Here is a 12956-nt window from a genome sequence, read left to right on the forward strand (position 1 = left end):
TATTTTTTTAATTTTTATTTTACAATATGAAAACAAAATTTAAATTATAAAAGAAACTTAAAGATAATTAAAAGATATTTTTTAAATCAATAGATTTTAACTCAATTAATTTAATATTCAATTTGATTTTAATTCAGTGTTTTAGATACTAAAATATATAATATTTAAGCATAAATTTCTTTTAATCCAACACCATCTTGCTCTATGATAAGATCTTAACTCATTATCCTTACAATCATGCCAAAATATTTGCACAGCTAAGTATTTATTACTTTCAGCATTTAGATTGTATAAATTTAATTGCTGAATTAATTAATTATTTTAATACATATATTGATTTATTTTATTTGAAATATTAGTATAAATGTAATTTAATAGTAAAAGAAATCTTCAAAATCGCCCCGAGTTTTTTACATACTATTCTATTGAGGGGGGTTGGGTCTCGAACCCTCAACGGAATGTATTATCTCTCTCGGAGGATTTTGGCTCTTGCACTTTGCGGAGAGCCCAATTGGATTTACCGAGTTTTGGAAACGTCTCGATTGATATAGATACGACCTTCAAGCTCACAGGAAAGGTCTCAGTATTGTTACAAATATTAATTAATCATTTGTCAATAGTTTAGGGGACAGAGATGAATAATAAATTATTGAGAGGTTAAGATACATTTTTACCATTATATTAATGTAATTTCATAAAAAATTAAGGATTAAATGACAAATCTACCAATTTTTAAGACCAAAGCGTCTGTCTACTTCTTTTGCCTTCGTCCTTGTATGGAACCTTTTGGTTAACCTTTTGTTTTTTTCTTTTTTAATCAAATATTCATTTCACTCCATGAGAGAAAAATGAATAATAGATAGAGGAGGACAATATCATAAACACAATTACACAAACTCAATAGAGCAATTGAGGTCTTTAATTCCATACAAGACAGAATCCCAAAAGACAAGTAAAACCTGAAACTCAGTGAAGGAGAAAACAAGCCTCCATTACTAGAAATTAGGCATCCTTGCCGATAAGTGGGGACAAGGAGAGACTCGAGCATGTACTTATGTCCCTCTCAATTGAAAGCACTCTCAAGCATCAAAGAACCTTAAATAGTGAGTCTCTATGCAAATCCTTGTCGTGGTGGCAACAAAAACATCTTTGACTCAAATCAAATTATTTTACTGAGGATTAGAGAAATCGAGTCACCATGAGACATTAATTCTATAGCTATCAACAAGTGAAGCCAGAGCACTGTCCAACACGTGAACCCCAAAAAACTTTATTATTCCAAAAGATCATCCTCATTTGAGTTGAAAAATGGTCGATGGCTGACACCATAAACGATAAAAGGAGTGGCGAAGATGGGTGGCAACCGACCGTTCAATGAAGCTTTGGAATGCTCTAAATCTCATGCTCAGATCCTGTTGTTCGGGATCTTTGGATGGAGATCCGAATGGTCAATATTCTTGGTCGGATAAGAGGGACATGTGGCAAGTTTCTCAAGGTGGTCAAACGACAAGTGACATTGAATCTAATAAGGCTACTAAAACACTTTTGAAACAAAACATGGAGAAAAGTGATATGATAATAGTTTAAACAGAGGGGAGGGGAGGGGAGGATAGGAGTGCAAACAACACCTTTCAAGATGGTGCCAATGACCGACCACAACAACAAAAACAAAATAAAAGGTGGTGGATAAGGGTTTTTTTTTTAGTTAAAGGTATTGGAGCTTTGAGTAGGAATAATATTGACTTTTATTATTCATATATTGTCAAAGTAAATCATTAACGTTTTTGCCATTTATCAAATTTGTTTGTTATTTTTTTCCAGTTAAAATTTATTCTCAATCTTGTAAAAAAAGTTAAATTTAATCATTAACCTCTCAATCTTGTAAAAAAATCAAATTTTGTTTGTTATTTTTTTTCAGTTAAAATACTGACTAGTACATTAAAGTTATGTATTTTTTTATTTTTTTTATCATAATTTTATTATAATATTTTGAAATGTATTTATATATATTTTTGAATTTTTTAAAATTATAATCAAGAGAATATTTTAACACAATCTTTTTTATAACCTTATCTATTTATAAAATTTTAACACAATCTTTTTTATTTGGGTAAACTAAATAGATAGTCACCCAATTATAAAAAATTTTCACATTAGGCACTCGAAATAAAAATGTTTGCAATTTAAGCATTTACGGTACATAGTTCGACCATTTTTGGCACTCTCGTTAAAATTACAATTGATAAGTTGACGTTGCAGTTAACAAATCAGTATAATAACAAATTTAACCCTAAACTTTTACATATTATATCAATTTAGCCACAACTTTAAAAAGCTAACCCTCAAAATTTATAAATGTTCTCAATTTAATCTTAATTCTAAAAAATTCAAAAATATATATATAAAAGTACATAAATATTTTTTTAAAAAATATTATAATAAATTTAAAAATATATAAAAATTAAAAAAATATTGTTGACAATAAATAATAATATATAAAATTTCACAAGACATAAAATAAATAAATAATTTAAAAATATAATAAATTTAAAATAAATATTAAATTAATAAAATTATATTACTATTAAATAAAAAAAATTCCCACCCCGTCCCTCTCTGCCGCTGCTACAAATTAAGGAATATAAAGTTAGCTTTTGCATCAGCTAATTCGACTGGCTTTAACTATCCATAACAGAAGAGGGCTCCTGTGGCCACTAGAATGGCCTTGATTGATTCTACATACAAAAATTATCAGCATCATTGTTTGGGGATGGTGGAGTCGTGGAGACAACATTCAACTCTGGAACAGTGGTTCTGACACTGTTCACCAATTTCACCATGTCCATGAGTGACAAAAATTGGTCCATTGCCTTCGTTGTTCAAATCCAGATGGGGTGAGAGGAACTGGGATTGGGGTGGGGGAGGGGTAGGGATGGTGGTGGAGGTGGAGGTGGGGGGATGGGGACGGTGGTGGGGGTAGGTTCGGTGGAGGAGACGGAGAGGGACGGGTGGGGATTTTTATTTTATTTAATATTAATACAATTATATTTATTTAATATTATTATATTTTTTTAAAATATTTTTTTTTATTTTTTAAATTAATTATTATATTTTTTAAAATATTTATGTATTTATATACATTTTTTAATTTTTTAAAATTATGATTAAATTGAAAATATTTATAAAATTTAAAAGTTAATTTTTAAAATTTATAACTAAATCAATATATTATATAAATGTGGGGATTAAATTTACCGTTTATAATTTTAATGTGAATATTTAAATTGTAAATTTTTTATTTTATATAATTAAAATAGAATTTTTTTATAATTAAATAATTATCTGTAATTTTTTAAAATAAAATTTAATAACACATAAAATCTTAACTCCACTACTAATATTAAAACTTTTCCCTAACAAATAATTATTATCCTTAGCTAAAGTAGCTCAGAAATGGCTTTTGGTGGCAATAGGCTTTGTAATGTTTAAAGCAGACAGACAGGGCGACAATTCTTTCACGCTGCGCACGTTAGGCTCAATGTCTTACTTCACAAAAGGAACACGTCAAGCCTTCATTCTATTTTTTATTCACCAGCGCATGTTAGCGTCAACCCTTTCGTTTTCTCTCTGTCAAATTTCAAACGGCTAAACGTGACTCCCTTTATCCCCTCCAACCTGTCCCATCCCAAATTTTCAAACAAAGCCCCCTAAAGATTCTCAAAATTAAAATTTGGCCCCTTAAAAATTAAAAGCCCCACCATTTCTAGATTTCCATTTTTGAAACTTTCTCGTTTCTCAAATGAAAAGGATTTTCCGAGAAAAGGAAGAGGGCGATGACAATGGACAGAGAGAAGGAGAGAGAGTTAGAGCTCGAAAGCGCAATGTACACGAATTGCTTGCTTTTAGGTTTGGATCCGTCTATAATTGGTCTCGGAACATCCAATGGTACCCCTCGGGTGGGACTCTTCCGTCACTCCAACCCTAAATTAGGCGAACAGCTTCTTTACTTCATCCTTTCTTCTCTTCGTGGCCCCGCTCAATCCGCCAGAGTAATTATCATTGTTTCCCGTTCGGTTTACTTTTGATCTGGTCCGTGTTGGTTCTGAGTTCAGTTTTGCTTTTGGATCTTTCAGGATTTCGATAGAGTTTGGCCGATTTTTGACTCAGCGCAATCTCGTGATTTTCGAAAGGTTGATTTTTTCGATTTATTTCATTTTCATTTTATTATTTATTTGAAGTACTATTTACTTATTGGTAATTTAGGTTGTGCAAGGGATAATTAGTGAGCTGGAAGCTCAAGGAGCTCTACCAAGGAGTAATTCGAGGGTTTCTTCGCTTGCTACTTGCTGTGGACCAAGGTTAGCTAGCTAATTTCTGTTTGGTTGCTAAGAAAATTCAATAAAGTTAATTGGAAAAGTGTATAATTGGTTCTATTTTCACTAGGCTCGTTACAGTGAATATTTTACAATGGCACTGAGTGCTAGTGTAGAGTTGTCTGAATTGTTTTATTGTTTTATGTGCAAGTAATGAAATTTCTTAATTCGTTACTACATTAGATCTTCTTATGTGTTTGGTTGTAGATTTGTTGAACTTTTGTGGCAGCTTTCATTGCACGCATTGAGAGAGGTTCATAGACGGACTTTTGCTTCAGATGTTGCTTCTAACCCATTGCCTGCACCATTGACTGATGTTGCATTTTCTCATGCTGCTACACTACTTCCTGTAACCAAGGTAATGCTGTTCTGTTGACTATTCATATGAAGTACAATTATATCCTTTTTTTCCGTCAAGTTGTACGTCATTGTTCTGTGTTTCTAGGTTTTCTCTTATCATGGTTCACTTCAAGTAGAGTTTCAACATTAGTTTCAAAATTGCTTCTCTTGAATTCCATAGCAGTAAAGTAACATAGTTATTACTAAACAGGCTAGAATTGCACTTGAAAGGAGGAGATTTCTGGAAAATGCAGAAACAGCAGTGCAGAGACAGGCGATGTGGTCAAATTTGGCTCATGAAATGACTGCAGAGTTCCGTGGTCTTTGTGCTGAGGAGGTAAGTAAATAATAGTTAATCAGTCGTCTGAGCTCTTCCTGAGTATTTATATCAAATTATCAATATAGTTGGTGTGGTTTAGGTAGAAAACAGCAATGAGTTAGTAGAATTAGACTGAAAAATGAGTAAGAAGTTGGAACTCTTGAAAATGTAGGGTTATAAATAAGCTGTATAGGTTCACAGCCACAACATTATTATTTTCCTTTGAGTTAATAAACTTCAGAATCTAGAGGTTTTTATAACCCTATGTTTTCAAGAGTTCCAACTTCTATCATACATGGTTTCCAGTCTTGATTCTATTTATTTACTGCTGTTTTCTCCCTAAACCACACTGATAAGTGATAACCCCTTGCTCTTTTTTTCCTTTTTGTTAGGGATGACTTTGACTTAGTAAATTTAACTAATATCTTGGAAAACCTCGATCACTCATTTGAACTCTTTTTTAGTTTTAATGTCAAATTATCAATACAATCCCTTTGCTCCTTTTTCCTTTTTGTTAAGGGATGATTTTACTTATATCTTTTAACTAATGCCTTGGAAAACCTGGATCTTAGGCTTATTTGCAGCAAGAGCTGGAAAAACTTCATGACTTGAGGAACAAAGTGAAATTGGAAGGTGAGCTCTGGGATGATCTTGTCTCTACTTCAAGTCAGAATTCTCATTTGGTTTCAAAGGCCACTCGCTTGTGGGACTCTATATTGTCTCGTAAAAGTAAGTAAGATGGAATCAACCATGTTCATTTTTCTCTTCGTTAGATTGTTCGATTTTCATAATCTTGATATAATCAAACAATATGTCCAGGTCAGCATGAAGTTCTTGCTTCAGGTCCCATTGAGGATTTGATTGCTCACCGGGAACATAGGTAATTTGCCACCACATTTCATTATGGTCCTTTTAGATGGTGCATATGATACTTTTTATTCTTTTTTCATAATACTATCTTCCAGGTACCGCATCTCCGGGTCGTCTTTGCTTGCAGCTATGGATCAGAGTTCTCAAGTTCCTTGCACAGATGTTTTATCTGTCCAGTCTGGTGATTTGGATAACAAAGAGCAGAATGATGGATATCACACACAGGTCTTTGAAGAGAGGCTTTCTCGAGTAGATGATAGAAGTGGAAGAGTCCACCAGACTGTAGATGTGGCAGAAATTATCAGACGTTGGACGCATGCTTTACAACGGATTCATAAACAGTCACTTCAGCTGGTATGCTGTTTTATTTTAATTTATATAAATTTTTGAAGTGAGATGCCTTCGCTTGTGCTAATACTTGGCCATCAGTTATATAGTCAACTTCTGAATAGCATTATGTCTATATAGTACTAATTATGAATATGGTAAATTTTATTGACCAAATACTTATTTTTCAACATTAAGTTTTAAGTGGCAGCAGTGAAATATTCGCTGTGTTCTATTTCTATGCACAGAATCCTTTTTAGTTATAAGCAAAACCCTTCATTTAATATTTTTTGTCTTTTGGAGATGTTAACTAGATATGTTTATGGTATGTGAGAAATAAGCAATTTTTGGTTTGCAATTTCTAAATCATTTAAAAGTAATTTGTGGATTTAAAATTATGCTTCACAGTTTCATGCAACCATAGCTTACATGTTTCTAATCATAAGTGTTGAAGTAAGGTGCCAGTATGCAATAACTGTATTGCCATTGCTTTGCAGGCAAAGGCTAATGATGGAGAGGGTCCTGATATTTTACGAAATGCACACGATGGTGGGACAAGTGGCCATGCTGAGTCATTAGCCGCAACTCTTACTGAGCATCAGCAACACCTGGCTAGCTTTCAGGTACAAAATAGCTATGATACATTGAGTAGCTATTTACTTGCTCTAAGTACTGGAAATTGAAGCACAGTTTTGAGCAATTCTTGTTTTTTCTAATTTGATGAACATCGGGGGCAATTGTACATATCTTGTGTATGTTATCCTCATTGAGTAGGATTTTCAGCTTACTTAATTGTTGGGCTGAAGGTCTTAGAAACACAAATAATACTTGGCAAGTAAGTAGGTTTTTGAAGTCTTTGAAAGTTCTTAATTTACTCTTTGCTTGGTGTTTGGTATAGAATTTAGCAGACACAGAGATGAACAACCCCCCCCCCCTTTTTGACAGCCCAGAATTGGCAAATTCTCTTGGCAATCACTAAAGTATGGTCAAATCTTGATGATAGAACCCTGAGAATCTGGCAACTATTTAGCTTATAAAAGTTTTTAGTTTAATTATTTGGAGATTGAGAGATGATAGAATGGGAATATGAGTTTTGTTCTCGTTTTCTTCACTTTGCTTCATACATGCACGCTTGTGCGTTTTCAAGTACATTTACACGTGCCTCTCCTACCATAAATTGCTGTTATGGCTTTTATATCTAAAGGGTCTTTTTCACACTTACATGTGGACTCAAGATGCTACTATTATTAATTCCTAATACATTTAAAATGCAGGTGCTTATTAACCAACTAAAAGAAGTTGCTCCATCAATTCAAAAGTCAATATCAGAGTGCACAGAGAAATTAAATGGCATTTCCTCCAACTTACCTTCAATGGCCAAACATCGTGGTCAAACCACCTCACCTATGCTAGCTCAGAGCAGTAGAAGGACCTTGGTAAATGTTCAAACACTATTTCATTGTAATGCAAATATTGAAAATATTTTGGAACTTTAGAATATTTGTGTATGTAGAACTTATGACTCATTCTAAGATCTCTTTTTCTGGATCATTCAGGAAAGTAGCTCTGATGATGTTGGTGACATTACTTCAAAAATGTCTGCTGTTCAGCTTGAGAAGAATTCAGCTAGTCCTCCTGCTTTAAAGCTCCCACAGTTATTTAGTTTAACTCCAAATTCATCTGGAAAGGTTGGAAGCATGCAAAAGCGACATACAGTAGCTCCTCAGACCAACCAAATTGACACTTTGTATAAAAGTAGCTCTATGGAACAGCCTCTAGCAAACAATCACCTAGATAACCCACCCCAAGGTTTGTTGCTTTTTGTGCTCCATTTGTCCCCCTACATGTTATTGGTTTAATGCCTTTGTTTTTACGAGTTGAAAGAGAAGTAATTTAATTCCTTTAGCTGAAGAATTTGATTCTTGATTTTCTGTGCAGATAGTGATAATTCTTATGTTCAGAATCTAAAGAGATCTGTTAGGCAAGCTGCAATGTCTGTGCCATCCTGCAATTCAGAGCTATCACAGGACAGTCAATCTGATGAAAGTTCTGAACATTTCTTTGTACCTGTTTTGTTAACTAATCATTCTCGTGTGGGACCAGAAAATAAACTAGGCTCGATAAGGACTAAGAGATTATTTTCAACACAAACAGAAAATTCCTTTCTCAACAGCCATCCCAGTGATGGTCACATTAGGAGTAACTATGATGACTTACCAAACATGTTGAACAATCTGGATTCTCTTGATAATCATGATCAAGATAATGGATTCCTCTCAGCTGCTGCTTCAAGTTCTGCAGCTTCTGATTGGCAAAGGTCACTTTTTGATTTGGAAGAAGCGCAGGGTCAGGTGTTCTCTCCTCCTTTGCTGATGGGCACGTCCCTGTTTGTCGATTCTTATGAAGATTTGCTCGGTATGTAGGCCCTCCGGTAATAGGATTCTTGTATTAATGTTTTACTTTGTTTATCCACTAATTATCTCATGCACCAAATCAATGCAAGATTCTAGTGCCGAAACTGAGAATTTTACTATGGTTTTTGACTTATGAGCAGAGTTCTATTTGTTCTTGCTTTCTACCTCATGGGATTGTTGCTTATTTGGAGGTTTGTTTGTGCAGCTCCACTTTCAGAAACAGAAACGGCCTTGATGGAGCACTGAGGTGGAGTTTGGACAATTATGTTTAGATGGTTTCGCTTTTGGTCCTTGGTTGGGACATGCAGCACATTGATTTTTGTTGCTTGACACGATACCTGTATGTACTTTAAGGGACAGATCTACAACGAGAGCAGCTACCCCCACTGAAATCTTGAAGGCTTCTTGGTATTATTTTGTAAGGTAACGCAAGCTCAACAAAAGTTCTTATTTTGCCGACACTGAGATCATAATGTTAATATCTTCTTTAATTTGATTATTATTCATACTGTGTGTATTGAATGTTAAAAGACTTCTTTGGTACAGATGAGTACTGTGTTAAGATTCCCTCTTCGAAGTTTCTTGATTATTTTTTGCTACAATATGAAGATAAAATCGAGACGAGCAAAAGTATTCTTTAAATTCATTATATATTTTTTCTCCAAGTACTTTGATTTGTGTGGAAGGTTATAGTGGTGACAATCATTGCTTATGAAGGAGGTTTATTGACTAAACTTAGTATGTTTTATTAGATTTGTTTTGAGAATGTGCAAATGGATTGGGGATAGAGTGTGCTCTACATAGGCTTTAGCTTAGCTTAGAAATGATCTCTTAGGGGTGGTTGTGGTTTTAGATTTGATATATTGGCCTTTTCTTTTCTTTTTGTTCGGTGCTTGACGATGTAGACAAACTTTCATTCATTATAGTCATACAAGTCCGACGTGTGATGAGTGATTGTGATTGTGATTCTTTACCTCATTGGATTTTAAATGCTTAATTTATTTCCAAGTAGCTAAAAAAAATTCACTACTTCCTTTATGCCTACGTGTGTACTTTGTGTTTTTTTTTCTTTTGATGGTTTTAGAATTTAAGTTCTAAGGAGTTTAATTTTGATTAATAAAGAAAGGTATTGCATTTGGAGCTTGATTTAATTTAAAGGTGTTCAGCAGCTAGTAAAATTTTAAAATTCCTTGCTCAAGCTGAAATCAAGCCGAGCTTGATAGGCCATTTCATATTAATATTTTTAAATATTAATATTAATATTTTTGTGATAAATTTTAAATAAAATAATGTCATTATTTTTAATTAGTAATTCGGCTTAGATGGACCTGTCTTGAATTGAAGAAAATACTGTGTTTCAAGGCTTGTCAAGTCAAATGAGTAGTCTACAATTTCACGTTAAATCCAAAAAGAAAAATGTTAAATCTTTTATAAATTGCATGATTAAATTCATTGTCGCTTCACCTAAAATGTCTGTAATTACTGGGGTCATTTGGTGATAGAAAGTAATTACTTCGCTGGCTTATATATAATTATTAATGATGATAAATCAATATTAAAATTCACGATATACACTTGCTAAAAAGCGAAACAAATTAATTACAAAATATAATTAGGATCACTATTCTGATAATAAAATAGAAAATTTTCTTAAGTGATATTATAATATTATTGTGGGGGGGGGGTTTACTAATATAGGTTTAAAAAAAATTTAGTACTAAAATAGTTCGTCAGAAAGATTATTTACGAAAATGATATATTTTTTGTATTGGCGCCTATCTCAGAGGCACCAATGAATTAAAAAATATTAAATTTTTTTTTCTAATGTCGCCTATCTAATAGGTGCCAATGTATATTTTATATTAAATTTTTTTAATAAAATATAATTTATTTTTTCCCGAGTCAGTAAATGACCCAATATAATACAAAGTAGTGGCGTCTATCTCAGAGGTGCCAATGGTAGTGCCAGTCTGACAGGCGCCATTAGTGGTGTCATATTGAGAAGCGTCAATGGTCTTATTTTTCCCTATATATACCCTCGAAACACAGACATAATTTTTAGTAGAGGAATGGAAATAAGAAGGAAGGGAGAAGAAAAAAAGAAAGGAAAAGAAGAAGAAGGATAAGGTATTTTGGTTTATTTCTTTTTAAATATAATGTAGAGTCTTATTAGTAATTTTATTATTTGAAAGTTATTTTGTTAGGTTATTAATTTTGTTAACTTCTAAATGAAAAATTTTGCATTAAAAATTTTATGTAATTTTTTACATTTCAAAAATGTTTTAAGAAATTTAAATTTTTTTAACAGATCTAGTATTGAAGATGGAGAATCAGTTTTTTGTATGCGTTTATTTCGATGGGGAAATTTTGACAACAACCGTGGGATGTATATTTGAATGTCGAAAACAAGTAGCAATAAGATTTAATAGAAATATCTCGTTTGATGATATGAAGGAAAAAATTAGTGAACAAATTTATAGACGTTGTGGGAGAAGGATATCAAAAGTTTTCTGCAAGTTTCCAGTTTCGGCAGATCCAATAAAATTTATCGAAATGGAACTTGTAAACGATGAAGACGTGGAGACAATGGTCGCTCTTTATTATGGGACTCGGAGCAACCAAAATGCACTGATTCAGTTATTTGCTGAGTTAACCGGTGTGGAGGCAACTGAAGATCCCACTCCATTAGGAGAAGAAGATAGAGTTCAAGCGCCGTGTATGGTGGTTCCGATATCATATGTTGATAGTCAATCAACTATACACGGGATTGATATTGATTTTAATGCTGCAGCCGAGACTGATGTGGTTGGTGATAATGTATACTATAGTAGTGATCCTGTTGATTACGAAGTTGATAGTGAGAGTGATCCTGACGTGGATGAGGTCCCAGATGATATTGACGATGAAGGCGTGAATGAGGATAGAAAAGTTAACGCGTCTTCAGTCGGAAACCAGATTCGTCGTATTGTGATACACAATAATCCTGAGGCACACATGTCTCGGATAAACCCCGATGCGGCTCGAGCAGCCGAGTTTTTGGAGTACCCTGAAATACTAACTACTAACCGAATGGCCGTATATTCTGATCTAGATGAGTTGTTCGTGGGCCAGAGATTTGGAAGTAAGGAAGAATGCATATTTGCCATTAAGTGGTATAGCATGAATATATCAGTAGATTACAAAGTCATCGTGTCTAAACCAACATTATATATTGGAGAGTGTTGGAGGTCGGCAGAAGGCTGCAATTGGCGGATACAAGCTGCATTTATCCAGAAGTCGCAGATGTGGGAGATACAAAAATTGGTTGGGCCTCACACATGCACTTCAACACGTATGACAGAAGATCATCGAAAACTTGACTCCAAAACTATCTGTGCGTGCATCATGCCAATGGTGAAAGATATGCCGACCATTAAAGTTTCAGTACTGATTATCGAAATACAAGCACGATTCCAGTATCGAGTATCATACCAGAAGGTATAGATAGCTAAACAGATGGCAATGGAGCAATTGTACGGAGATATCGATGCATCGTACAATGAATTACAGGGATGGATAGCCGCTATGAGGGAACACGTGCCGGGGACTATAATTGAGTTGTAGACACGATCTTATTATGGGCCGGATGACCAACTACAATCGAGAAAAAGAATTTTCCATCGGATTTCTGGACGTTTTATCAATGTGTGCGCACATTTCCCCACTGCAAATCGTTTGTGCAAGTAGATGGAACCTAGCTATATGGAAAATACAAACAGATCCTACTTCTTGCGGTTGCTCAAGACGGCAACAAGAACGTGCTCTCGATAGCATTTGCCATCGTCAATAAGGAGAACATAGAATCGTGGGAGTTCTTCCTTACCAACTTGCGAAGATATGTTATTAGCAACGATAATATTTGCATCATCTCCAATAGAGGGAAATGATTAATTGCAACTATTAGGCGTTCCAGTGTACCATGAAGATCTGTTTACTGCATCCGGTACATTGCAACTAACTTCTAGCGAGATTATAAGAATGTAGACTGGAAGAGACAAGTTGTGTGAATAGGTAAAGAATTACCTTATCTTTTCAATATAAGGTAAAATGTTTTAGAGCAATACTGTAACTTAAATTTTCTTAATACATATGCAGCGCGTGAGCTAGAGCCACACATTTTCGCCAAAGAATGGCCCGAGTTGAGAGTGACATGGAGGGTCAAACCAACACATCTTTACAGCAGTGGTTGGGTACCATAGAGCAGTGGCAATGGGCTCAAAGTTTTGACGAGGGCTTTTGTTATGGTCAAATGACCACAAACTTGGTGGAGGGGAT

At 34.1% G+C, this 12956-nt stretch overlaps 1 protein-coding gene across 1 annotated transcript; it reads left to right on the plus strand.

Annotated features, from left to right (window-relative positions):
- Positions 1-3526: 3526 nt before the first annotated feature.
- LOC107911760 (AUGMIN subunit 6) lies at positions 3527-9293 on the plus strand. The gene is made up of 13 exons (XM_016839676.2): positions 3527-4049; positions 4134-4190; positions 4264-4358; positions 4581-4731; positions 4924-5049; positions 5604-5760; positions 5851-5911; positions 5997-6255; positions 6726-6851; positions 7503-7664; positions 7785-8037; positions 8167-8643; positions 8848-9293. Exons 1-13 carry the CDS (start codon positions 3834-3836, stop codon positions 8886-8888), a joined length of 2181 nt encoding a protein of 726 aa, XP_016695165.1. The 5' UTR covers positions 3527-3833; the 3' UTR covers positions 8889-9293.
- Positions 9294-12956: the final 3663 nt, after the last annotated feature.

Source organism: Gossypium hirsutum, chromosome D11 (assembly GCF_007990345.1).
Source record: "Gossypium hirsutum isolate 1008001.06 chromosome D11, Gossypium_hirsutum_v2.1, whole genome shotgun sequence".
NCBI classification, from domain to species: domain Eukaryota; kingdom Viridiplantae; phylum Streptophyta; class Magnoliopsida; order Malvales; family Malvaceae; genus Gossypium; species Gossypium hirsutum.

Coding starts and splice junctions, on each gene's coding strand:
- LOC107911760 (XM_016839676.2), top strand. CDS start 3,834: ATGACAATGGACAGAGAGAAGGAGAGAGAGTTAGAGCTCGAAAGCGCA. Junction 4,191..4,263: donor AATCTCGTGATTTTCGAAAG/GTTGATTTTTTC, acceptor TTGGTAATTTAG/GTTGTGCAAGGGATAATTAG. Junction 5,761..5,850: donor CTCTATATTGTCTCGTAAAA/GTAAGTAAGATG, acceptor CAATATGTCCAG/GTCAGCATGAAGTTCTTGCT.